General features: G+C 51.6%; 1 protein-coding gene across 6 annotated transcripts in view; it reads left to right on the top strand.

Annotated features, from left to right (window-relative positions):
* Positions 1-16,887, top strand: part of LOC114040509 (CMP-N-acetylneuraminate-beta-1,4-galactoside alpha-2,3-sialyltransferase-like) — a 60,000-nt gene extending 43,113 nt beyond the window's left edge. For 2 of the 6 annotated variants that reach the window (XM_027858639.1, XM_027858638.1), the window contains exons 3-5: positions 6,276-6,323; positions 8,642-8,780; positions 10,620-11,423. In XM_027858639.1, the coding sequence (XP_027714440.1) occupies positions 6,276-6,323; positions 8,642-8,780; positions 10,620-11,073 (641 nt within the window). In that variant the 3' untranslated portion in view covers positions 11,074-11,423. Of the gene's footprint in view, positions 1-6,275; positions 6,324-8,641; positions 8,781-10,619; positions 12,074-16,384; positions 16,428-16,825 lie in introns of those variants that run through there. The other 4 variants (XM_027858643.1, XM_027858641.1, XM_027858642.1 and 1 more) reach the window with 4 other exon arrangements.
* Positions 16,888-22,465: the final 5,578 nt, after the last annotated feature.

Genomic DNA, 22,465 nt, shown 5'->3' with positions numbered 1-22,465 from the left:
GTCTCAGTTTTCATCTGTAATAAACTACCCTTCAGGGCTGCCCATTGAGGCCTTGTTCAATGGCTCTGTGTCATCACTGGGAGAATGTGCCTCGCCTGGCCCACAGCACCCTCCAGCTAAGGTGCACGTTTTGACTGCCAGCAGGAAGTAGTGTGCCTTGGGGTGTAGAAGCAGGAGCCCTGGATGTTTTGGTGTGGACGGTAGAGGCCAGACTCTTTTGATTGCTTCCAGATCTCCTCCCAGAGGCTCTGGCGAGTCCCAAGGCTCCAGGCAATCAGCATAAAGCCATCTGGAGGCCCTCCTCATTCACCAGGATCTCCTCCCTCCACCTGGACTCTGGCCTGCTTTCCAGCATGATCAAGGCAGTCAGTCACCTTCGTCAGGCCTGTGCTTGGCGTGGGAGCTGGCATAGAACTTGCTGGACAACCTTCTGTTTTGTGCCTCATTTGGTATCAGGAATCAGGGGGCATCCAGCAGAGTTTTCTGGGCTGTGAAGCCTTTTGAGGAATTTCAGATGATTTGATGTGTCTCTTGGGGAGACACTGGAACAGAATGAAGTCTGGGGAACAGAGGAGAGCCCGGCAGGTGGCATTGTGTTTTAACGTAGCCCTCGATTAACAAGCCCAGTGTGAGCTTAGGTTGCCTGCCCCTCTCAGGCAGTTGTGGGACCGATCAGAAGGTGCTTTGCTTGTCTCTGTTCACATAGAGCCTGTTACACTCATGGAGGTTTTTTAAAAGATGGAAAAGTGTGCATGTTAGCGACTGATCTTGGCTCAGCAGAATGGATCCATTAGTCTGGCGACTGTAATAATTGGCAATTAAACAGCTCCTCAGAGTTCCCCAAGCATTATGGTTACGGCTGGTGTTGAGACATACTTTCCTCTTCTTGGCAGAGACATCTGGGTTTGGGATGAGTGTATAGTGTGGCTCAGGCTGGGCATCTCTTGATTATTCTTTGTTACAAGGGATGATGGTGGGAGAAATATAGTAGGAAGTGATTGATTAAAAAACCAAAGGCTTCAGTAAAACTTTTAAGCCTTCCACAATGTGGCTGTCACCTACCTTTCCAGTCCTATTTTAAATGACTCCCCTTCACAAAATTTCCCTTCTGGTCGAACTGGCCTGTTGGCTGTTTCCTGTACTTATTACATCTCCCACCTCCGTACCTTTGCCCAACGTCCACCACTTCAGAACTGCCTTCCCTCCTCCCCCTGTCCCTTAGGATCCCTAACTTCCTTTAAAGCACAGCCCAGGTGCCCTCCTCCGAGAGGAGCCCTGGTGGGCTTCCCTCTTATTACTTTGAGTGCTCTTTCTTCCAGCTTCCCTGTAATTTTGTTGTATTGTGTCTGAAGGACATATTCTGCTGTTGTCTTTGTGTCCTATGCCTGGCACATATAGGTGCTCAGCAGTTGTTTGTTAAATTGAACTGAACTTTAAAAAAGAGAAGATCAGTGGTTACAGACTTTTTCACAGGTACATTTTTGGGGGTAGTAATAATATAAATGATTTTTTCCAAATGTTTGGTGTTTTGAAAAAAAAATAGGAGAGTTGTTATATATGTGGGTAGGTGTTGATATGTTTTTGTATGAGTAAGGGCCAAAATCTTTCCTTCACCATTGGTGTTTTCCTCTCCTTCAGATACAGTATGTATCAGTATCTTAGCATGCTCACAATTGCATTAACTCCAGCATGGATCTCCTCTAAGTGTATTTGGTCTAATTGGTTACTTTTCTTCATGTCATTTCTACTTTCCTTTGTAAACACCCTGGGGCCTGTGATATCGGGGCCAAATGTCTTTTTCTGTGGTTCCAACCAACCAATCAATCAATATTTATTAACCGGCTGCTCTTGTCGGGCTAAGTGCTGGGGACACAAAAAGAGTCAAAGACCAGCCCTTGCGCTCAAGGAGTGCGCAGTCTAATGGACGAGCTGACGGACTAATGGTTCCACTGTCCTTGATAAAGTTGGTTATAATAATCTTTGCAGATCTTTTTTATTTTTTTTTCCTGTTTTTATTCCTTCAATTTCCAACCTTGAATGTCCTTGAGATGACTTTGCTTCTTGGGATCTCATGTCAAGGTTGCTTTAAACTGGTTTTACTCTATACTGCCTCTCTGTTATACGAGATGATAAATATGTATAATTGTAATCAGAATGGAGAGGTGCATTGTAGGTGTCAATAGCCTCTGCCATATGACCGATGGGGAACCTGGAAGAAGTACAGGAGTCACGATTGTCATCAAGAGAATACATGCTGAGAGCAGGTGATGGGCTGGTCATATGGCAAGGACCGGGGATAACAGGACAGCCCAAGGAGGCAGCTGGGTGGTACAGTGGAGAAAGGACTGTCCTTGGAGCCAGGAAAACCTGAATTTAAATGCAGACCCAGACCTCGCTAACTGCGTGACCCTGGGCAAGTCACTTTGCTTCTCTGAAGCTCAGTTTTTTCTTCTGTATATTGGGGATAGAATAGTGTCGACCTCACAGGGCTGTTATGGAGATCAAATGAGATGATACAAACCTTAAAACACTATGCAAAATGCATGCTGCCAAGTGTTCCCCGACGCCCTTTCAGGGTAAAGAGGAACGAGAGTGGATGCGCACCCCGGTGGTGAGCTTTGGGGAGGACATCACTTGGATCAGTGAGAGCCCAGAGTCTTTGCTTGGACATCTTCTCTTTCAGCCCACCTGTCCTCTGTGTCTGCCTGGTCTAGACCAGCTGGTCCTTCCTCCTGTCTTTGTTCTCTCCCATGCCATGTCTGGGGAGAATGACTCCTTTTGCTCTTGATTCAGTTTTCTTTTAGCTCTTGTGCCTGGGCAGCAGGGTCTGTGGCTTTGGAAGTAAGCCATTCTTTTAGCCATTGTTGTTCAGCAGTGTAACCTGAGCACTCAGTTCTCTCTGGACTAGAAGGAGGGGGGCACCCAACACCTGCTCAGCTCTGGCTACTTGGGTCCAGAAACACTCTGTTAAACAAGTGCTTCCTGCTTTTATATTGTGTGTATATTTAAAACATAATCTCCCCTTTAAAGAAAGGAACTGCGTTGTGGCTGTTGGAACATGGTGGTGCTGGAGCCTCATTAGTTTTTCATATTAAATAAATAGTATCCAAAAAGCTGGAATGGAATGTTAACCCCAGGATGACAGAGTCAGAATCCAAAAAAGATCTTGACATTGGGCTGGACTGAATAAGATGAAATTTACTGGGGATATATTTCAAGGCTTACACTTGGGTTCAAACAATCAACTTCAGTGGGATAGGATAGGGTGATGTGACTAGATAGACATTCTCTGGAAAACCCCTGAGTTTTGTCCCGGTGAACTACAAGGTCAGTAGGAGTAAAGAGCTTGATAGAGCAGCCCCTCCAGACGAATACGATCTTTGGTTTTATGATGAGAGGAGGAGGGCGTGGCACTATGGGAAATAGCTAACTCGTTAAGACCATGTTGGTGGAGAGTAGAATTGATTTCAATCCAATCCAGCAGTCATTTAGGAAGCTCCTACACAGTGCAAGCACCCGACTCTGTGTTAGATGTTCAGAATACAAAACAAAAACAAAAACAACTCCTACGTTCATAGAGCTACAGTCTATAGTTTTCATCTCGTAGCTTAAAATATAGGTGTGACAGACCCCTGGTCAGGGATGGAGTACACCTGGAAAAATGCAGATCCCCAAAGTCTTGCAAATCTAATCCAAAGGGCTTTAAGCTGACAAGGAAGGAGGGGGGTGTGGGGCCTGGTGAATAGACAAAGACTCATCTCATAGATAGCGGTGATGGTGTAGGACAAAGGAGAGACAGAGAGATGCTTTTCTCTTCTTTCCTTCCTTCTTTCTTTTATTTATTCATGTAACTGGTATCAGTTAAGTACTTTCTGCATGTGCAGGGCACTGAGTTAATTGCTGGACATAAATTACAGACCAAACCAAAGCAAACCTGTTCCTGCCCTCCAGGGGCTTATAATGAGGAGTTCTGCATTCCCATTCTTGGTCAGCTCCTCAAGAAGGCCCTCCTCCACTTTCTTCTTATTCTCTTCCTAACTCTGCAGTCTGGCTGCTGGTGGGCAGTCTGACATCATTCAGCCCAATCCCCGCCCCCCCCCCCCAAATTACTAGTTAGCTCTTCATCGCCAATTCTAATGGCCTTTTCCCAGTCCTCATTCCTTCTTGACCTCTCTGCCACCTTTGACACTGTTGACCACTTCTTATTCTGGATACACTCTTCTTTCTAGGTTTTTGTGACCCTTCTCTCTCCTGGTTCTCCTTTTCTTGTCTCCTTTGTTAGATCTTCATCTGGGCCCTAGCCACCGGCTGTGAGTGTGCCCCAAGGCCCTGTCCTGGACCATCTTCTCTTCTTCCTGTATACGATTTCACTGGGTGATCTCATCATCTCTCGTGGATTCAGTGACCATCTCTATGCTGATGATTCTCAAATCTGCTTCTCTAGCCCTAACCTCTCTGCTGGCCTCCAGACCTGCATCTCCATCTGCCTGTTGGACATCTCGAACTAGATGTCCTGTAGACATTTTAAACTCAATGTGTCCAAAACTGAACTCATTCTGTTCCTCCCCTGAACCCTCCCTTCTTCTCAACTTCCTTATTACTGTGGAGGGTATCACCATCCTCCCAGTTTCTCAGGCCCACAACCTAGGTATCATTCTTGACTGATCTCTTCCCATATCTAATCTGTTGCCAAGGTCTATCACTTCTACCTTCTCATTATCTCTTAGATTCCCTGCCATTTCTCCTTTGACATTGCCACCCTCTGGTGCAGGCCCTTCTCTCTTCATGCCTGGATGGTTCCAGGACACGGCTGATTGGTTTCTTTTCACTAAGTCTCTCCCCAGCCCAGTCTCTCCCCAGCCCAGTCCCTCCTCCTCTTGGCTCTCAGAGTGATCTTCCTAACCCACAGATCTGACCACGTCACCCCCCCAACACTCAGTAAACTTCAGTGGCTCCCTGTTACCTTCAGGATCAAATTTAAAATCCTCTGTTTGGCATTTCAGGTCCTTCATAACTTGCCTTCTGGATCTTTTCAGTCTTCTTACCTCTCCTCCTCTCCATCCATGCATACTCTTCAGTCTAGTAACACTGGGACGCTGGCCTCCTGACTATTCCTTGAACAGGACCCTCCATCTCTGGACTCTGGGCATTGTCACTGGCTGGCCCCCATTCCTGGAATGTTCTCCTACCTCATCTCTGCCTCCTGGGTTACTTGGAGTTCTCCAAGAAGCCTTTCCTGATCTACTGTAAAGCTAGGCTCTGTTGATTCTCTTGCCTCCGGCGTGTTTGTCCAGAGCGGTCTGCATATCATCTGCCCCATGGAGCTCCTCGAGAGCAGGACCGTCTGGCACGTAGTGGGTGCTTGATAAATGCTGGTTGACTTGGCTAGTACCCAGCCGAACCCCTGGCACATAGTGGGTGCTTAATCAGTACTTTCCCCCCTTCCCTTGCCATGTGGAGGGGGTGTCAGATTTGTTCTGGACAGACCTGGGCCCTCTGGCTGAAACTTTGGACATTTCTGCTTAATAGAAGGAAAGCTTTCTAATAGTTGGCACTATCCAGCAAGTGCTTTGGGTGAGGAGAGCCTTGGAAGTTAGTGAGATCTTTTTCACTTGAGGGATCAAAGCACAAATTAGCTGACTTCATGGGTTGTGGTAGACGGACTCCTTGCCTGAGGTGAGAGTGGGGGCAGCCTGGATGTCCTTGTTGGTCTAATCACCATCATTAATGACTTGTGTCCTTCCCCTTCCCTTGTGTGCACATCTGTTGCTGAGCTAGGTCGTTGGGGAGTAGCCATGGTTCCTGTCCTCAGGGATCTTGCAGTCTAGATCCAGAAATCTGAGATACATAACCACAGGGCATAAGGGATTGGCTGCTGAGTGTTTGGGCAAGTAGAGTCTGCTGTCCATCTCTGGGGAGAGAGGGGCCTGGGTGGGAGTGGGCATGTGGGGAGCCCTCTGACTGTTTCTTTCCTAGAGCCATCACGGTTATCCTATAGGAAATGTTGACAGCTTCCTCCTGAGTCCTGGGTAGCCCCTGTCTGCTGGACAACTGAGCTTACAACAGTGCCCCAGACAAAGGTCAGGTGGTCTGCCTAGGGCTCCAGATGGCTTTGTACTTGACCTGGAAGATGTGCTCTGGACCTGGGTACCTGCTCTGAGGCTGGTGCCAGGCGGCACTCTGTGCTCTCGGGGTGGTGGGGGTGGTGGTGGCTGGGTAGCTGAGAAGCCCACCCAAGAAGGCAAAAGCCATGAACTTGTCCTCTTGTGTTGCAGATTCAGGGGCTCTTACCTTTGACTCCGTTGGACGGACACTAGGCTCAGGTACAATCTCCTTCCCCTTCTCTTCCCTCTGTGGCCCCAGGCTTGTTTCTGTCCAGGGTGGGGCTCGGTGGCCATGTTGGGAGGCAGAGGCAGAGGCAGGTGAGATGATGATGCAGCCAGGCGAGGGCAGGGTCTTCTGGGACTTGCTGGCGCTGGGCAGGGCTGCTGCTCCCCTCTGGCTGGCCTTCAGGGCCCCAGGGAGGCTCGTGAGGGGCAGAGAGGGCAGCTTGGTGTGGCCCGTGGCACCTGTGCCTGGGTGCACGTGTGTGCGTGGGGGCCCCAGAGGGCCTTCTGGATTTTTACTGATGCATTCCATTAGCAGGACTTGGGCAGATGGTTCATGGGAAACTGCATTCATTCCTTTGGGTCCCGACCACCTTGGGTAGGCAGGGGATGGTGAGCAGGCCTCGGGCCCAGGCCAGAGTGGCCTCAGCTTCCCCCATGGTCAGAGCTGGTCAGAGCTGGTCAGAGCTGGCAGCCATGTGCTCTCAGAGGTCATCCAGGCCACTCTTGGCCTAGCAAGGGAGTGGACAGCTTGAGGGGTCCTCCGCTGTCAGTGTAGATAGCCACATATCCCGGGTGCCCCCTTCCTCAGCTCCAGCCAGGCGGGGCTCAGCAGGTGTTTCCTCTCTCTGGCCCTGGGCTGGCTAGGCCCTCCCAGCCTCACCTGGGATTGGGGAGGGAGAAGCAGGGAGGAGAAGGTGGTCTTTTCTTTAGACTCCAGAGGGCTGGCATTGCTCCTTGTAGATTTGGACATGCTTAGTGATGAATCTCCAGGACTGGGCCTAGTTTAAGCTGTGCCTGCTGGGAAGGGAGTCCAAAGCTTTGGCTTGTCAGAAGGGCATGTGCCCTGCCAGGGCCCTGGCTGCTATCCTGTAGGCCAGTGAATGAGGCTGGAGGCTAGTGGAGGTCTCCCTGGGGAGGCCAAGAGTCCTGAGGGTCTTGGTGTAATGGGTTACCAGAATGTCTCCTGTAGTCGTAACTGAATATGTCACTGAGCTCCTTTCCTTAGGCTCAGAAAGGACATAGGCCAGAGAGGGCAATGTCGGGGCAGAGAGTGAGCCCTTTCTGGCTAGCCTAGCCTCGCCTCTGGCCCTTTTAGGGTTGCCCCTTGCCTGTCCAGTGTCCCTTGTTGTTAGGGCAACACCCGGGAGTGGGTAGGGGGAGGTCCTTGAGCCTCTTTGGTTTGTAGGGCCCTACTACTTTTAGGCCTAGACACCCTTCCAGGACACCAAAGGGGGCTGGGCACATAGAATTGTTTCCTGGTGGTTTCATTGGTTTTCTTCTGACAGACATCAGTTTCTTAGAGACCTGGGCTGTCACTAGAATTGTCTGGCTCTGGCCAGTCCTTTAGCCCTCATTGAGGGGAGTGTGGCTCACTTACCCTTCTCTCAGAAATGTAAGGTGGTCCCTGATTGACTTGGAGAAGGTTAGGTGTTACGTCTCCTTTGCCCCCAGAGTTAATAGTGAGTTTGCTGCCTTCCAACATGGTGCCTTTGTTGGGCCGGTGGCCTCGTCTAACTGCCATGCTTATCTCCTCAGGCCTCTGGCTTCCTAACTGCTCCTTGCACCCCACGCTGCCTTCTGCTTGCTGCCCTAACTGCCACCGCCACTACAACCACAGCCAGTGCTCATGCCTCACCAGTCTTGGCCAGAGGCAGGGCGGGAGGGGAGGTGGGAATGGGCCCTCACTGAGGGTGGAGCTGAGATCCTTCCTGGTTCTGGGCTGCTTCCCAGAGAAGAGATAGCACCCAGGTCTCAATCAGAGGGAGAAACTTTGAAGTGAGTTGGTTGTGGGGTCTGTTAGTGGAGGGGCCAGATGCCTTTTCTGCAGAACTTGGACACCTTGGCATTCTCTGTACTTTGCAATCTCCTTTGGGCAAGGTTGGAGATGGCTTGACCCCTGGCCCACAGAAGCCTTGCATGATGTCCAGGAACATCATGACAGGTATCTGTTCATGCTGAGCCTACGTCAGGATGCAAATGAACAGGGTCTGCTGATGCTCCTGGGAGTCTAGCACTCTGCCGCAGTGGGAGGGGCTGGGGGTAGCTGCCCTGGGGCTTCTCCTGGGTAGCCCCCACTGAAGGGAGGCTCTTTGGGGTCCCATGTGGTGCCCAACCCAGCTGGCCTCCTCCACGTTAGAGGCTGCTGCCAGTGGCATTGGTGCAAGAGATCACCCATCTCATGCCTCCTGGGGTTCCTGGAGGCACCTTCACGGATCCCAGGAGGATGCTAAAAGGCCCGTCTTTCGGGTCTCCCAGCATGGAATAAGATGCTGGACCTTCCCCACTGAGGGAAAGCTTTCATTGTCAAACAGGAAGGAGAAAGAAGAACAATGTGGCCTTTGACTTTCTGTCTCTGCTGCCCTCAGGCCTTGCTGTGGACTCAGGACAATCCAGAACCCAGAAAGAGATGATCGATGCCCGGGCTGCCCGGGGCCCAGCCCAGTCCAGTAGGTGTGGCCCCAAGGGGGACCTTTTGGTTTCTTTGAGCCCTGACTGTGCTGCTTCCCTCCCTCCCCTGCCCCCTAGCTCTGACTGACAGTGCCCTGAGGGGGTCACTTTGTAAGATCCATCTCTGGTTGTGCAGGGCTGATAAGTGCTGCTCTCTGAAGGCCACCTCCCAGGAGGCCCAGTCCCCTCCACTGTCCCCCTCCCCACGGTGTGGCCAGACATGTGGCAGGTGTTCAGGGAAGGTGTGAGGCATAGTGTTGAGACAGGTAGAGGATGTCATGATGCCTGCCTGGGGAGCAGGAGGTTGGCCTCTGCCTCCAGTGAGCAGCCCAGAGGGCTCCCCGGCATTGAGTTTGCTCAGCGGGGCTGGGCAGGGGTACTGCAGAAGAGCCAGCATGAACATACTCCTAGGACACCAGGCCTTACTGGTACAATTGCTCATTACTCTGGGACTGTCCGGGTTCAGTCGCTGGGTTCACTTATTTGTCAAGGTCAGGGAATTTTCACATCTAGTTTGTCAAATTGCTTTCTCCCCTCCTGTGATAGTTTCCCTGTGATTAATTGGTCAAACTTTGTCATTTACCTCCAAGCCTGGAGAACAGGTGGGAGAGGCTTGACATTTTGCCAGCCTCTTCTTGGGCCTTCACTGACCCCCTGCCCCAGCCTGTGGCTGAGCTGGCTCTTGGGAGCCCAGGGGCCTGGGCAGCTAGTGTGGAGGGCTCTCAGTGGTGGGGTCTTTTCTCTTGTGTTCTTTGACATCCCTGGCGCTCTAATCAAAGACACTCCCTCCTCTCGGGGTCTCCCCTCCACAACATGGCTTTTGTATTCCATTGTATTTGTTCTGGACTCCTCTTCAGAAGGGGGGCGTCCACCATGCCACCATTCACCCCTCCATATACAGCCACCAAATGAAAGGAGGGTAGGGTGGCCCTGGGGGCTAGGCGTCCCTAAGATTCTGGGAAGGAGGCTCAACTCTGAACTCACCTGGAGCTCAAGTGATCCTGGGAGGGGCCTGAGTGCAAAGAGGGGAGTTGGGCTTTTCCCACACTCTCTGTCTCATCTCCCCACCCCCACCCCCCCACCCCCAGCCCAGAGTAGATCTAGGGAGAAATCTTTAAAGCAAAGCTCCTATTGAGGATTCTAATCCTTCCTCTGATGTCTCTCAGTTTTGTTTCTCCCCTCCATGAGTATTGGTTTCCTCATCTGTTAAATGCTGATGGTGGTTTTTGTAGTGCCCGCCTCTTGGGGAGGGGGTGTTTGGACTCAAATGAGATGCAGGCCCGAGGCCCACTCCACAGACTCTGGCACACCAGATATATGTGTGACCCCTTGTATGTGTTCTGGGAGATTGACAAGCTGGACAGCAACCAGAGGAGGGAGGCCGGGCTGGGGAATGGTGCTGAGACCCAAAAACCTGAGGTTATTTGGCCTCCAGAAGGGAAAGCTCAGGGGGTCCTACTCTCAGTGTGTCCAAGTATTTGAGGGGCTATTGGAGGAAGAAGGATTGGCTTTCTTCTGCTTAGCCCTGAAGAGGCAAAGCCAGGAGGTCAAGGAAACTGCAGAAAGACCAGCTGAGGTTCTGATCAGGAAGGACTTCCCAACAGTGAGAGCCGTCCCAGAGTGGAAGAAGCCTCCTCAGGAGGTAGTGGACTCCTCTCACATCCTGGTCTGCACAGCAGAATGGTCGTGCAATTGTTAATCCATTGTCAGTGAGAGCCTAGGGGTGAGTGGTCTCTCTATACCAGGCCGCCAGCCTGGGAAGGGAGGCATGCAGTCCTTCCCTGAGGCCCTGACCCTCTCCCTGAGCCTGCTGGCTGAAGTCTGCCTGTTATGTCTCCTCAGGGAGCTGCTGTCCAGCCATGAGGTTCTGGCCTGGCCTGACAATCCTGGGGCACCCTGGTGCTGGACTGAAGGAAGGCCAGAGGTAATGAGGCTGGCATGGCTAGTCTCTACCCCCTCTGCCTGCCTGCACCAAGCCAGGTCCTTCCCGCTGGGTGGTCCCCAGGATCTGCAGCCAAAGACTAAACAGTTCTCCTTCACTGCCCACCAGCCGGACGGCTTTGGCTTCCTCACCAGGGGCCTGCTGGGGGGGGGGGGGCTCCTGCAGAGTTTGTTGTGCTTGGCTGGGATGGCCTTGGCTGTAGGCCTGGGAGGCTCCCTGCAGCTGGGCTGCCCATCAGGGGCTTGGGGCTGGCTCCTGGGCTTGCAGGAGTGCTGGTGTGTGGCAGAGGTCAGTGGCAGAGGGCTCCAGACGCCCAGCTTGCCTCTGGCTTTCTTTGCACAGGCACATCCTTGAAAGAATGTCTCTCTTCACTGTGTCTGCTTGGTCTTTGCCCTCCTCCTGGCTCCCCCTGGGTAGTCTGACCTCTTCTGGCCCAGAGCTCTCCAGCATCTCCTCCCTGCCTGGTCAGATGGCCTGGTCTATCTTCAGTCTCTTCCTGTTCCCCCATCCTCAGCATGCCTTCCTCCTCTTGCTCTGGGCCACCGCTGTCTCCCACATCTCCCTGCCTAACTGCCCCTCGTCCTCACCCTTCTCCTGACCACTAAGTGGGAGCTTTCCCCAGGCCTCGGTCCTGAGCCCTCTCCTCTCCTCTGCCCTGGGATGTCTCCCCCGTGGCCTCAGCCGTCATCTCCACGCTCCATAGATCAGCCCTGAATCATCTCCTGAGCACCAGTCCCATGTCACCAGCCATCCGAGTTGTGAGGCTCGAATGAGAGTGGGTAGCACAGTACCTGGCACACAGTAGGTGCCTTGTCAATGCTTATTCCTTGCACTGACCACTCCATGGTTATCGCAAAGGCAGCCTATCCTGAAGAGAACTCTGAACTTCTTTGCCCTCACTCCCAAGGCTGGTACCATCGCTGCATGGTCCCTGGTCAGCACCCTCATTCTCTCTCATTCCTATGGCTCATCAGCTGTTCATCATCCTTTGTAATACCTCTTGCCTCATCCCTTCTCTCCTGGACTGGTGCAGCTGTCCTCCATCCTCTTGACAGTGTGAAATCGATGTTCTGAAAGCTCAGATCTGATCCCGACATTCCTGCTCAGAAACCTTCTGAGGTCAAAATGCTTAATTGGGCCTCCAAGGCCCTTCTGCCTCCCTTTCCAGTCTGATCTCGTACTGCTCTTCTTGGCATGCTCTCTTCCATGGGCACACGGTCCCATCTCCTGCCCTCCCTGCTCCCAGAATCCGGAGTTCCCTTCAAAAGCCCAGCTCAGGGGCAGGTAAGTGGTGCAGCGGATAGCACACCGGCCGTGGAGTCAGGAGGACCTGAGTTTAAATCCAGCCTCAGACACATGATACTCACTAGCTGTGTGACCCTGGCAAGTCACTTAACCCTGATGCCTCACAAAGAAAAAAAAAGCAGCCCAGCCCACCTGCCACATCCTCCATGAGACCCTTTGAGATCCCTCTCCCTACTCCTGACATTGTTCAAAGAGCTCTTGAAATTACTGTGTAAGTGCTTTGTTTTTATTTATCTATGGATGCTGTACATGGGGGCTGTGGTGTGGTGGAAGAAGTGCTGGGTTGAAATCCTACCTCCTTCATTTACCAGCTTTGTGATTTGGGACCTCAAATGGTCCTTCTAGCTCTAAATCTGCAGTGAAGGGGCATCGACCCCTCCCCCTCTCAACCTGGGATGCAGGGGCTTTGTCCCCTCCCCCTTTAAGTCTGGGATGCAGGGGCGTTTTCCCCTTCCCCTTCTCAGTCTGGGATGCAGGGGTGTTGTCCCCTCCCCCTCTCAGTCTGGGATGCAGGGGCGTTGCTCCACCCCCTGCCTCATTGTACGTTCCTCGAGGGCAGGGGCTCCCTCATTCTTCCTCTGTGTCCCCAGCACTTGCCATGGTGCCAGCACTCAGCAGGTGCTCTTTCAAAGGAGTTGCCTCAGGTACCTCCCAGCGCATGGTCTGCTCCTGATTTTCGCCCTCCGGGGGGTCTGTCAGTGATGGGAGGGCCTCGAGCTGAGAGGGAGAGGCTGTGGAGGAACAGACAGCCCCCTGGAGGCACAGGAGCAGTGAGGGTCCTGGGAAGCTGGCTGCAGGGCTGGAGTCAGCTGGGGGTGGCCAGGGATGACACACGCTCACCCACGTGCTCTACACACGGGAAGGGTGGCCGAGCCCAGGCCTGAGGCCGCCCTCAGGAGGCCTCTGTGGGAGTGGCTGTTGGCCAGGCACCAAGCTCGATCTCGGAGACGTTCCTGTCCTCAGAGAGCTGGCATTCTGCTTCGAAGGATGGATCTGCCTGCCATGAGCGTCTTTATTGAAGTCACTGGTATGGATGTTGGACGTCGCGGAACTCTCTGGCATGACCCTAGAGCCCTCCCCCTCCCTCCTGGGGGCGTTTGCCCATTGTTTTCACTCTTGGGGTGGAGTTGGTTAGCCATTTCCAATTCGTGGCACTGCTTTCCGTTCCATCCCTGATCGATTCCCGTATTGATGTCCATCCCCAGTGGTTCAACTCTTCACACTGACCCTAATTTATCTGAGCTGTGCCCTCCCCCTCCCAGAGCTGCCCTGGGGGACTAGGGGGGAGTGACACCAGGCAGAGGGATCCTGCTTCTTCCTTCCAGCCTAAGCCTTCCCAATCCTGGGAGCTGCCCTTGGCCAGGAAATGCCACTCACAGGGCTGATTATGGTTTAAGACATAACAAGGGCTCTTCTTATGGCAGCTGGAAATTAGTTTGAGTGATTTCATTCCCACTTTATAGATGCTGAAACTGAGACTTGGAGCAGTTAAGTAATTTGCCCCAGGTCACTGTATGCCTGGTCTCTCAGAGATAACTCCCCCTCCCCCCCCCTCACTCCATGAGTGAGTACTACCAGCTGTTCTTCATGGGAGCCTCCTCTCTGGCATCAGTGATACCCTTTGTTGTCGTCCCCGCCCCCCACGCCTTTAGCTTCCTCTTTTGGGAGCTTGGAACCCCTTGTTGGCCAATACCAGGGAAGTTTTTCCTGGCCTCACCAACCTGGCTTCTCCTTGGGTTCCTGTCCAGCTTGTTGTGGGAGATGAAGTCTTGAGAGGGCGGTGGGTACTGAGGGATCCCTGGGGACCAGAGGGAGAGCACATAAGAAATACCACTAAGTCATGAGTGACTTCTGAGGCAATTTCAGTTGGGGGAGATGGATAAAGAGCCTGTGAAGGCCTGTAGACGGTGGGTATTTGGGAGCTCCACAGGGGAGGATGAGGAAGAGGAAGGCATGGAGAGCAGGAGGGGCTCTGGGTGACCCATCCATCAGCCCCTTTGGGAACCGCATACCTATGCTTGGCCATCAAGGACATGGAGAAAGGTTTGGTCACATGACCCTCAATTGAGGATGGGGGTGGATGAGGGGTCTTGTCTGATCCATCCTCCCCAGTCACACAGCAGATGACAGAGCAGGGCCTTCCCTGCGTCTTCCTGGCTCTCAGACTGGCCTCTTGAGTAACCCTGCCTCTAGACGAGCCCCGAGGCGAAGTGGAGCTTCTTTCCCAGACCCTCCATCATAGTCTGAGCTCAGCATTGGCCCAGCCTAGAGCTGGCAGAGCCCAGCCTTCCTCCTCCAGGCCCCTCCGGGCACCTCCCAAGCAATAGATCAAAGTTCTGTGTCGTTCTCCAGGGTCATGAAAAGGGGCATCCTTTTTCCATTTAGCACAAGCGGCTGCTTCCTAAGAGTTGGCTACATGCAGTCTTCTTTTCTTGGAGACCCCTGTGACAGAGGCTGGAAGCGGGACCCAAGTAATTCTGTTTTCCAGCCCCCTTGCCTTACTGCCCTGGGAATCTGTGGCAAAGCTGGGGTCAGATCTGTGTGACCTAGGCCTCAGTTTACTTCTTTGTAAAATGAGGCCATTAGACTTGCTGAACTCTGTGGTCCTTTCCTGTGATGCTGGTCTCTCCAGCTCTCAGGGGTGGAGGGGAAGAAGGAGAGGCTTCCAGACACGAGGTCTTGGCAGCTCCAGCTTCTGTGTAATATCAGCGAGGCAGGATGGGGATGGGAGGTGAGGGAAGGAGAGGCCACACTGAAGCTGCTGAAAAGTGACAGTCTGCAGGAACACTTGTGTGGGAGCCAGAGATTTCTACCCGTGGGAACTTGGTCCTCACAAGCAAGAGAAGCCGGCCCCTCTCGGCCTTGGCTGCCTCCACTAGGAGACAATCTCCAGGCTGCAAGTACTGAAGAGGAAAGGTAAATGGAGGAAAATAACCTCCCCAGATGGAGGGCCAGAAAGAGCTCCTGGCACCCAGGGAGGCTGGCAGGCAGGCAGAGAGGATGGCCAAGGCTCCCTGGAATCCTTTGGGTTTGGGGAGGGGGGAAGTGACTTTCCTACAAGGATTATTTTTGATGAACCCTTATGAGGGAGGGGTGCTGCTAAATATTTAACAACCTGATTTAAAAAAAAAAGATACTTCTGAGTTTAATCTGCAGTATTACCATTTTCTCCATCACTTTAAGTAAAGACAGATAACTAAACAATCAGGTCCTAGTCTGTAGGTTTGCTGATTTCTGATATGTCAATGTTCGAACTGAACATTTAACAATCAGCTCCTTCAGTCTGACTCCAGCACACCCCTGATTAATTGACAGGCATGGATTCCAAGCTTTCTGTGTGCTAAACTCTGGGCAAGTCACAAAGTAAAGCAAAAAACAACTCGTGCCTTTATGATGGTCACAGTCATGAGGGAGACAGAAGGCAGACAGTGAGGCACATACCAGCCAGCTTGCCCAAAGGAGGCTGGGAGCCCTGAGAAATAGGACATAGTCAAGTGGCAGCAAGAGAAGCTAAGGATCATGGGAATTTGGGCAATACCGGGGAACAAAGGGAGAGGAAGTGGGTTTGTTGTCCATGGACAGTGGAGAGACATCACTGTACCAAGTGGGTGATCAGCCTTTGCTCAAAGACCCCCAGTGAGAGGGAGCCTACCATTCCTGAGGCAGCCTCTTCTCCTCTGGGACAACCCTACTTGGTAGGAAACTTTTCCTGACAATCCAGCCTAAATCTGCCTCTTTGCAGCGCCACCCCCACTCCTCCTGTCCTTGGGAATCAGGTAGAACAATGCTGATTCCCTCTTCCATTGAATACAGCTCTCCTGTCCCCCGTGGAGGTGGGGGTAGAGCCTTCTCCAGGTTCAGCATGCCCAGTTCCTTCCACTGATCTCCATCCCTTCACTGGCCTGGTTTCCCCCCTCTGCACGATCTCCATCTGGTCAATGCTCTTCTTAAAATGTGCATGAGACATTGGCTCAGGCCTACCAGGGCCAGAGGACAGGGGGATCATCACCTCCCTATACCTAGAAGATCTGCCCAAGGGGATGTTTTCTGGCTGACTCACATTGAGCTTTGGTCCACTCATACCCTTAGATCTTGTTCAGACAAATCACCATCTGACTACCCTGTGCTTGTGAATTACAACGATGTGACTTACTGCACTTCACTTCACCTAGTTAGGCTGGTGCTTGGTGACACCCTGGGTGCTTGGTGAGGTGATGGGCCTACTCTCTCATGGTGGTTCTTCTAAGCCAAGCTCTGGGATGGTGGGCTGGACTGACCAGACCCCCCTGCCCTTTGGACTGGGGGCTGCTTTGCAGTCTCAAGCTTTTGTGACACTTTTTTTCTCTGCTTTGTTTTTCAGAGTATGATCGATTGGGTTTTCTCCTGAAATTGGACTCAAAATTGTGAGTAACACAAAGTGGGAGGGTTTGTTCCAGTGGGATGTGAAGGGTGAGGTTTTCCAATATCTCAAAGTCCTGTCTTTGGCCCTGTGGGGAGGGAGGGGGAGGTTGGAGGCCTCAGCAAACATCTGTTCCCCACGTTGTTACCCTCAGGGACCAGGGAAGCACAGGGTACCTGGCAATCCACCAGGATTGTGGCTTGGTTAAGGGTCTTGCTCATGCAGACTTCAGCCTCTCCCAGTCCTCTCCTCTGCTTCGTTCCTCCCACTAACACCTGCAGCCAAGCCTTCTTTATCTTCTGTAGCTGCAGTGGAGAGGCAGTGCAGGGGAAAAGGTAGCCTCACTTGAACTTTGAGCCCTTGGGCTCAGATGCCAGCCCTGCCTCTCACTGCGTGTGGCAGGGATGGAGAGTGGTCTCCTGAATAGCCTCATCACAATCTTCTCTGCTCTCCTTGGTCTTCACACCACTGTTAGATTGATCTTCCTGATGCTTCGTGCCTGCTGGCACCCCCTCAAGTCTCTGGGTGAGTCATCCAGGTTCAGAATACTTTGTGTGTCCATACCTCTGAAAACTGTAGTTCACAAGTCCCCACCAATGTGTTTTCCTTTTCTAGTCATCTAGAAGACACAGTTAGTTCAAAGAAAAGACATTTAATAAAACAGTAGTAAGAAAAGCAGCAGGAAAAGATTTATTCCACAAACCTCAGTTCACTGGGTTTTCATAAAGTCGACTTGCCAAGCCTGACCCCAGGGGCACTCTTGTATCCCAGACTTAGAGCTTGGTCACCAGCCCCAGGCCAGTGTTCATCTTCCACAAGGACTAATGTCAGCCCTGAGGCCAAGTCCCCAGGGCCTCAAAATGGTGTAGGAGAATTGGGGGAATCTTCATTAAGTCCAGGATTCAGTTGGCCACGTGTTTACCAAGTTCCTCCTGTATGACCAGCCATTCTTGCCCTCAGGGAGCTTACACTATACTGGGAAAATAGGATGCAAACAGATAAATGAGCATATTTGGGGAGAAAGCCAGCACCAGCTAGGGATAATCCGAGGAGGCTCCCCTTGGGGGTGATGCCAGATCTGAGCCTTGAAGGAAACAAATCTTTGTGGTTTTTTTTTTTAAAGAAAAAGGGGTGAATAATTTTTTTGATTACAAAAACCAAAGGAGAAATCAATCCAAATTACTGCTCAGAGCATACCTGTGCCATCATTACAGATAACTTTCAATCACCATTTCCCTGATTCTCCCTTCTCTCTTTTTTCCCACTTTCTATCCCCTTCCTATTGAGAAGGCAAGAAAAACAAAACAGGTTGCGCAAGTGTAGAGTCGAACAAGATGCTTTCCTGCATTGGCTATGGCTGCTGTATGTCCCCTCCCCTCCAATATGCACCTGCCCTCTAGACCCTCCCCTTTCTGACTGGAGGTGGGCAGTATGTTTTATCAGGAGTCCTCTGGAACCATGCTTGGTTCTAGGGCTGATCGGAGTTCTTAAGTCTTTCAGAGTGGCTTATGTTTACAATAATGTTGTTACTGTATAAACTGTTCTCCTGGTTCTGCTCACTTCACTCTGCATCAGTTTATACAAATCTTCCCAAGTTTCTCTGAAACCATTCCCTGGAACTTTGTTGGGCACTAGAAAGACAAAATCTAGATGGAAAATACCCTCTGAACTCAAGAAACTTCCTTTCTCTGGGTCAAGTCTCCATGTGGATACTCCTGGGTTAACTCTGTTTTTGGCAAATTGCTTTCCAGTTCTCCTGATGGCTCTCCTACCTCCAGGCCTTTGCTTTTACTGTGCCCTATGTTTGAAAGGTCCTTCTTCCCTCCCTTTGCCTATTAAATGTTCATATCTCTCTCCCCCATCCCCCACCCCCCAATCCCGCCACCAAAAAAAAAACAAAAACCCACAACAAAAAAACCACTGGGCAGTCCAAGGATCATCTCTTGTGTGCCTTCTTTCCTTCCCCGGTATCTCAGTCTTCCCAGGGCTCTGTCTGTTGGACTAAGGAGGGGCAGGCCCTTGTAGGGCCCAGGTACTGCTGATGGACCTGACTTAGTTCCCTCAACCCCGTGCCCCACCCCTACAAGGAGTGTTCCCTGTGGAACGAGCAGCTCCCAGACTTATTTCAAGTGTCTTTAGTGAAATACAGAGAGAAAATGAAGTCGTTCCTTCCCCCCTCCCCCAGGTAAGGCTCAACTTTCCAGTTATCCAGCAGAGGAAATGACTTTTTGGAAATCCTTTAAGGGACATTCTATTCCCAAGTTAATAAACATTTCATTTCACTCAGTCAATCAGTCAGCAAGCATTTATTTATTTGGCTCTAAGCTCTTACTCTGTGCTAGGCATTGGGGAAGCACAAACAGCCCCTGCCCTGGGGAGCCCTCTTTCCAATGGGGGAGAGTGACAATGTACAAATTGCCAAGGACCACCAAGATCCCTACCCCAAGGAGATGGGAGGTAATCTCAGGGGAAGGTTTTTACCCATTTGAGACTGGACCTGCCTCTAACCACTGTGAGCTCTACCCCTGCCCAGACCAGAGCCCTGGGTAGGCCCCTTTCTCTTCCCTGGATCCAGCTTCACAGGGATCAGGAAAGGAAATGGAGCTGGGAGATTGCCAGATAGAACCTTTTACACCGAGGCTTGTGCAGCCCAGGAGGCTGGGTCCCATTCCCCTCTGTGCCCCAGAGCCTGGCAGTGGCCATAGGAGAGCAGGGAGCACAGAGCCATAGCCAGTGCTGTGAAGTGAATGGTGGTGAGTGTGGCACCCTGACATGCAGTGACTGGCCTCTGCCTCCTGCCTGGGCTCCATGGAACCAGCGCCTGCCGGGGCTAATGTCCTACTAAGAGATTGGAGGCCTGCAAGGAAGGCCTTCTCATAGTGTCTCTTGGTAATGTCTGTGCCCCTAGCGCCCGTGCTTGGCCTCTCCTGCTGGGCCTCATTTGCTTGTTCCTGATTTCCCGGATCTTCTTGGAGCTGGAGCCACACGAGAGGGCTTGGGACCCAGGAAAAAGAACTCAAAAGCAGAATTGCTTAGAATTGAACAGGTTCACCAAGGGGTTGCAATAGGAAGGGGACGCCAGAGCAGCACCCGTTACCTGAGAAATGTGTGATGGAGTCAGAGGGAGAGTCTGGACATGGTGAAGGGAGCAAGGGGGACTGGTCAGTCAGCAAGCATTTAAGCACCTGTTATGTGCTAGACACTGTGTTCAGCATGAGGGATTGGGGAAGGGAATAAGCATTTATATAGCACCTACAATGTACCAAATGTCGTGCTCAGTGCTTTTTACAAATATTGTCTCATTTGTTCCTCACAATAACCCTGAGAGGTAGGTGCTATTGTTATCCCCATTTTACAGCTGAGAAAACTGAGGCAAACAGGTTAAGTGACTTCAGTGTCTGCAGCCAGACTTGGACTCAAGTCTTCCTGATTCCAGGCCCAGCGCTCAAGCCACTGTGCCACAGGCTGTCTGTACAAAGACAGGCAAAAGACAGCAAGTCAGGGAGTATGAGATAAGGTGCAGCTAATACTAGAAAGAGCAGCCAGAGAGGCACATCCTTCGGGGCAGGGACCAGGTCTCCCTGATACCGGAAAGAGGGTGAGAAGCTACCTAAAATGAAGGGAAGTTTGCTAATTATGGATCTGGAATTCCAGAGGGCACAGTAGAAAAGGCAGGCAGACCCGAAGTGGGCTATGGAAGGGGCAGGGCTGAAGTAGATAGGGAGGAGATATTAGGCAGTGGGCAGCAGGGATCCAGCATCCCAGGAATCAGGAAAGGAAATGGAGCTGAGAGATTGCCAGTCGGAGGGGGTGAGTCCTGGCGAAGGAGCAGTTGACGGAAGCAGCTCCATGGATAATGTCAGGGGAGTGGAATGTTCCTGGCTGCTCTGTGTTGGTGCAGGGTGATCAGGGGGCACAGCAGAAGGGACAGATGCAAGCCTACTTTGTGATGTGGCAACCAAAGAAACTCATGACTATGGGCGGGATCGAGAAGGCCATAATGTCCAGGAATAGGGTGGTGATAGGCCCACAGCATCATGCCCTGGTCAAACCGCTGCAGTGAATGCTCAGTTCTTGGCACTGCAGTTTAAGAAAGATATTGATGAGCTGGAAAGAACCCAGAGGAGACCACCAGGCTGGGAAGGGACCTTGGGGACATGCCAGCTGATCACTTGAAGGAATGGACCGTGGTTGTCCTGAAGAAGAAAGACTCAGGAACAAGACAGCTGTCCTGAAACATTTGAAAGGCTGTCATGTAGAAGGGCAAGCCTTGCTATGTTCTGCCCTGGTGGGCAGAACCAGGAGCAATGGATGGAAATTGTAAGGAAGTAAACTGAGGCTGGATGTCAGAGAAAGCTTCCTTCACGATCCTGTCCCTGAATGGGGTGAGCTGTCTGGAGAGGCTGGGGTTTTTCTTTCCGGTGGCCTGGCTGACCCCAGGTGGGCCATATAGAGGGAGGGGTGGGATGTAATGTCCCTGAGGCCCTGCCAGCTGCTGGCCAAGAAGGTGAGATCAGCTCATACTTTAGGAGGCGTTTGTAGAGATAGAAGATTAGCCATGTGGCCAACAACAGAGAGCCGTGACCCAAAACTGAGCTGTGTCAGGAAGACTGAAGAACCTCAGGGGCCTCCTGGCCAAGAGGACTGAGTGACCAAGTGGAGAACTTTGCCCATCCTCCTCAGGCCCTTTAGCAGGGAGGAGTCCAGCCCTCCTCCTCCAATCCCTGGAAACTTGGGCTTTAGTTTCCTATAAACTAGGGGTATGCCTGTGAGCTCCTGAGGCAGCCCCTCCTCTTGGGGATAGTGCTCATTGTCAAGAAGTGTCCCTCCCTGGACTTTTGCCCCAATACTCCTTTGTTGTACCTTTGGGAGGAGCTGAGAGAAGGGCCAGGCTGGTGTACAAAGCAGTTTCTTGGGCACCATTCCTTCCCTTCTGCCCCTCACCTGGAGCTCCGGGCCTCCTGCTCTTTGCCCTGCAGCCTGGCAAACTGCCTTCTGGCAGAAGTCAGAACTCAGGCCAACAAGAGTTGGAAATTGAGGGGATGCCCATCAATTGGGGAAAGGCTGAACAAGTGGTATATGAATGTAATGGAATACTATTGTGCTATAAGAAATGATGAGCAGGCAGACTTCAGAAAAACCTGGAAAGACTTGTACGGACTGATGCTCAGAAGTGAGCAGAACCAAGAGAGTGTTGTACACAGTGACAGCCACATTGTGCGATGACTAACTTTGATAGACTTAACTCTTCTCAGCAATACAAGGATCTAAGATAACTCCGAAAGACTCACGATGGAAAATGCTGTCCATACCCAGAATGCAGATTGGAGAATACTGTTTGCTCTCTCTCTCTCCCCTTTGTTTCTTCTTTCTTGTGGTTCCTCTCATTGATTCTACTTCTTCTTTACAACATGACTAATGTGAAAATATGTTTAATATGAATGTATATGTAGAGCCTATATCAGATTGCACAGCATCTTGAGGAGGGGGAGAGGAAGAAGGGGGAGAAAATTTGGAACTCAAAATCTTACGGAAGTGAATGTTGAAAACCAAAAAAAAAAATAACAACAACAACAACAACTTGTTAATATTAAAAAAAAAAAAACTCAGGCCAAGAGCCTGGCTACCCACCCACCCACCCGTCTGCCTGCCTGCCCGTTGGTAGCCTCTCTCTGGCACCATGGACTTTTGCAAGCCCTTTGGGAAGAGAATTCTTGGTTTTGGCTAATGCCTGGCTTTTGTCAAAGCCCAGCTTTCCTCATATCCCAGTCCCATATCTGAGCCCAGGTTTTGTGAACTCCCTCCCCCATGTCCCCTCCTGGGAACCTGGGCTGCCCCTCCTGTAAGCAGGAACAGATGGGGGCATACCACCCGCTGCAATGCCTCTCTCCTTTCCTTCTCTCTCCATCTCACTTGTCTCTCTCCCTTTGTACTTTCTTCTCTTTCTCCTTCCTCCCTCTTTCTCTCCCTCTCCATTTCTTCCTTTTTTTCCTGTCTCCTCCTTCTCTCCCTCTCTCTCCCCTTTCCTCCCCGCCTCCTCTT

This window comes from Vombatus ursinus, unplaced genomic scaffold, assembly GCF_900497805.2.
Source record: "Vombatus ursinus unplaced genomic scaffold, bare-nosed wombat genome assembly UNPS02013265.1, whole genome shotgun sequence".
In the NCBI taxonomy this organism is placed as follows: domain Eukaryota; kingdom Metazoa; phylum Chordata; class Mammalia; order Diprotodontia; family Vombatidae; genus Vombatus; species Vombatus ursinus.
Note: the sequence above shows the minus strand (reverse complement) of the source record. Positions and strands in the feature narration are given on the sequence as shown.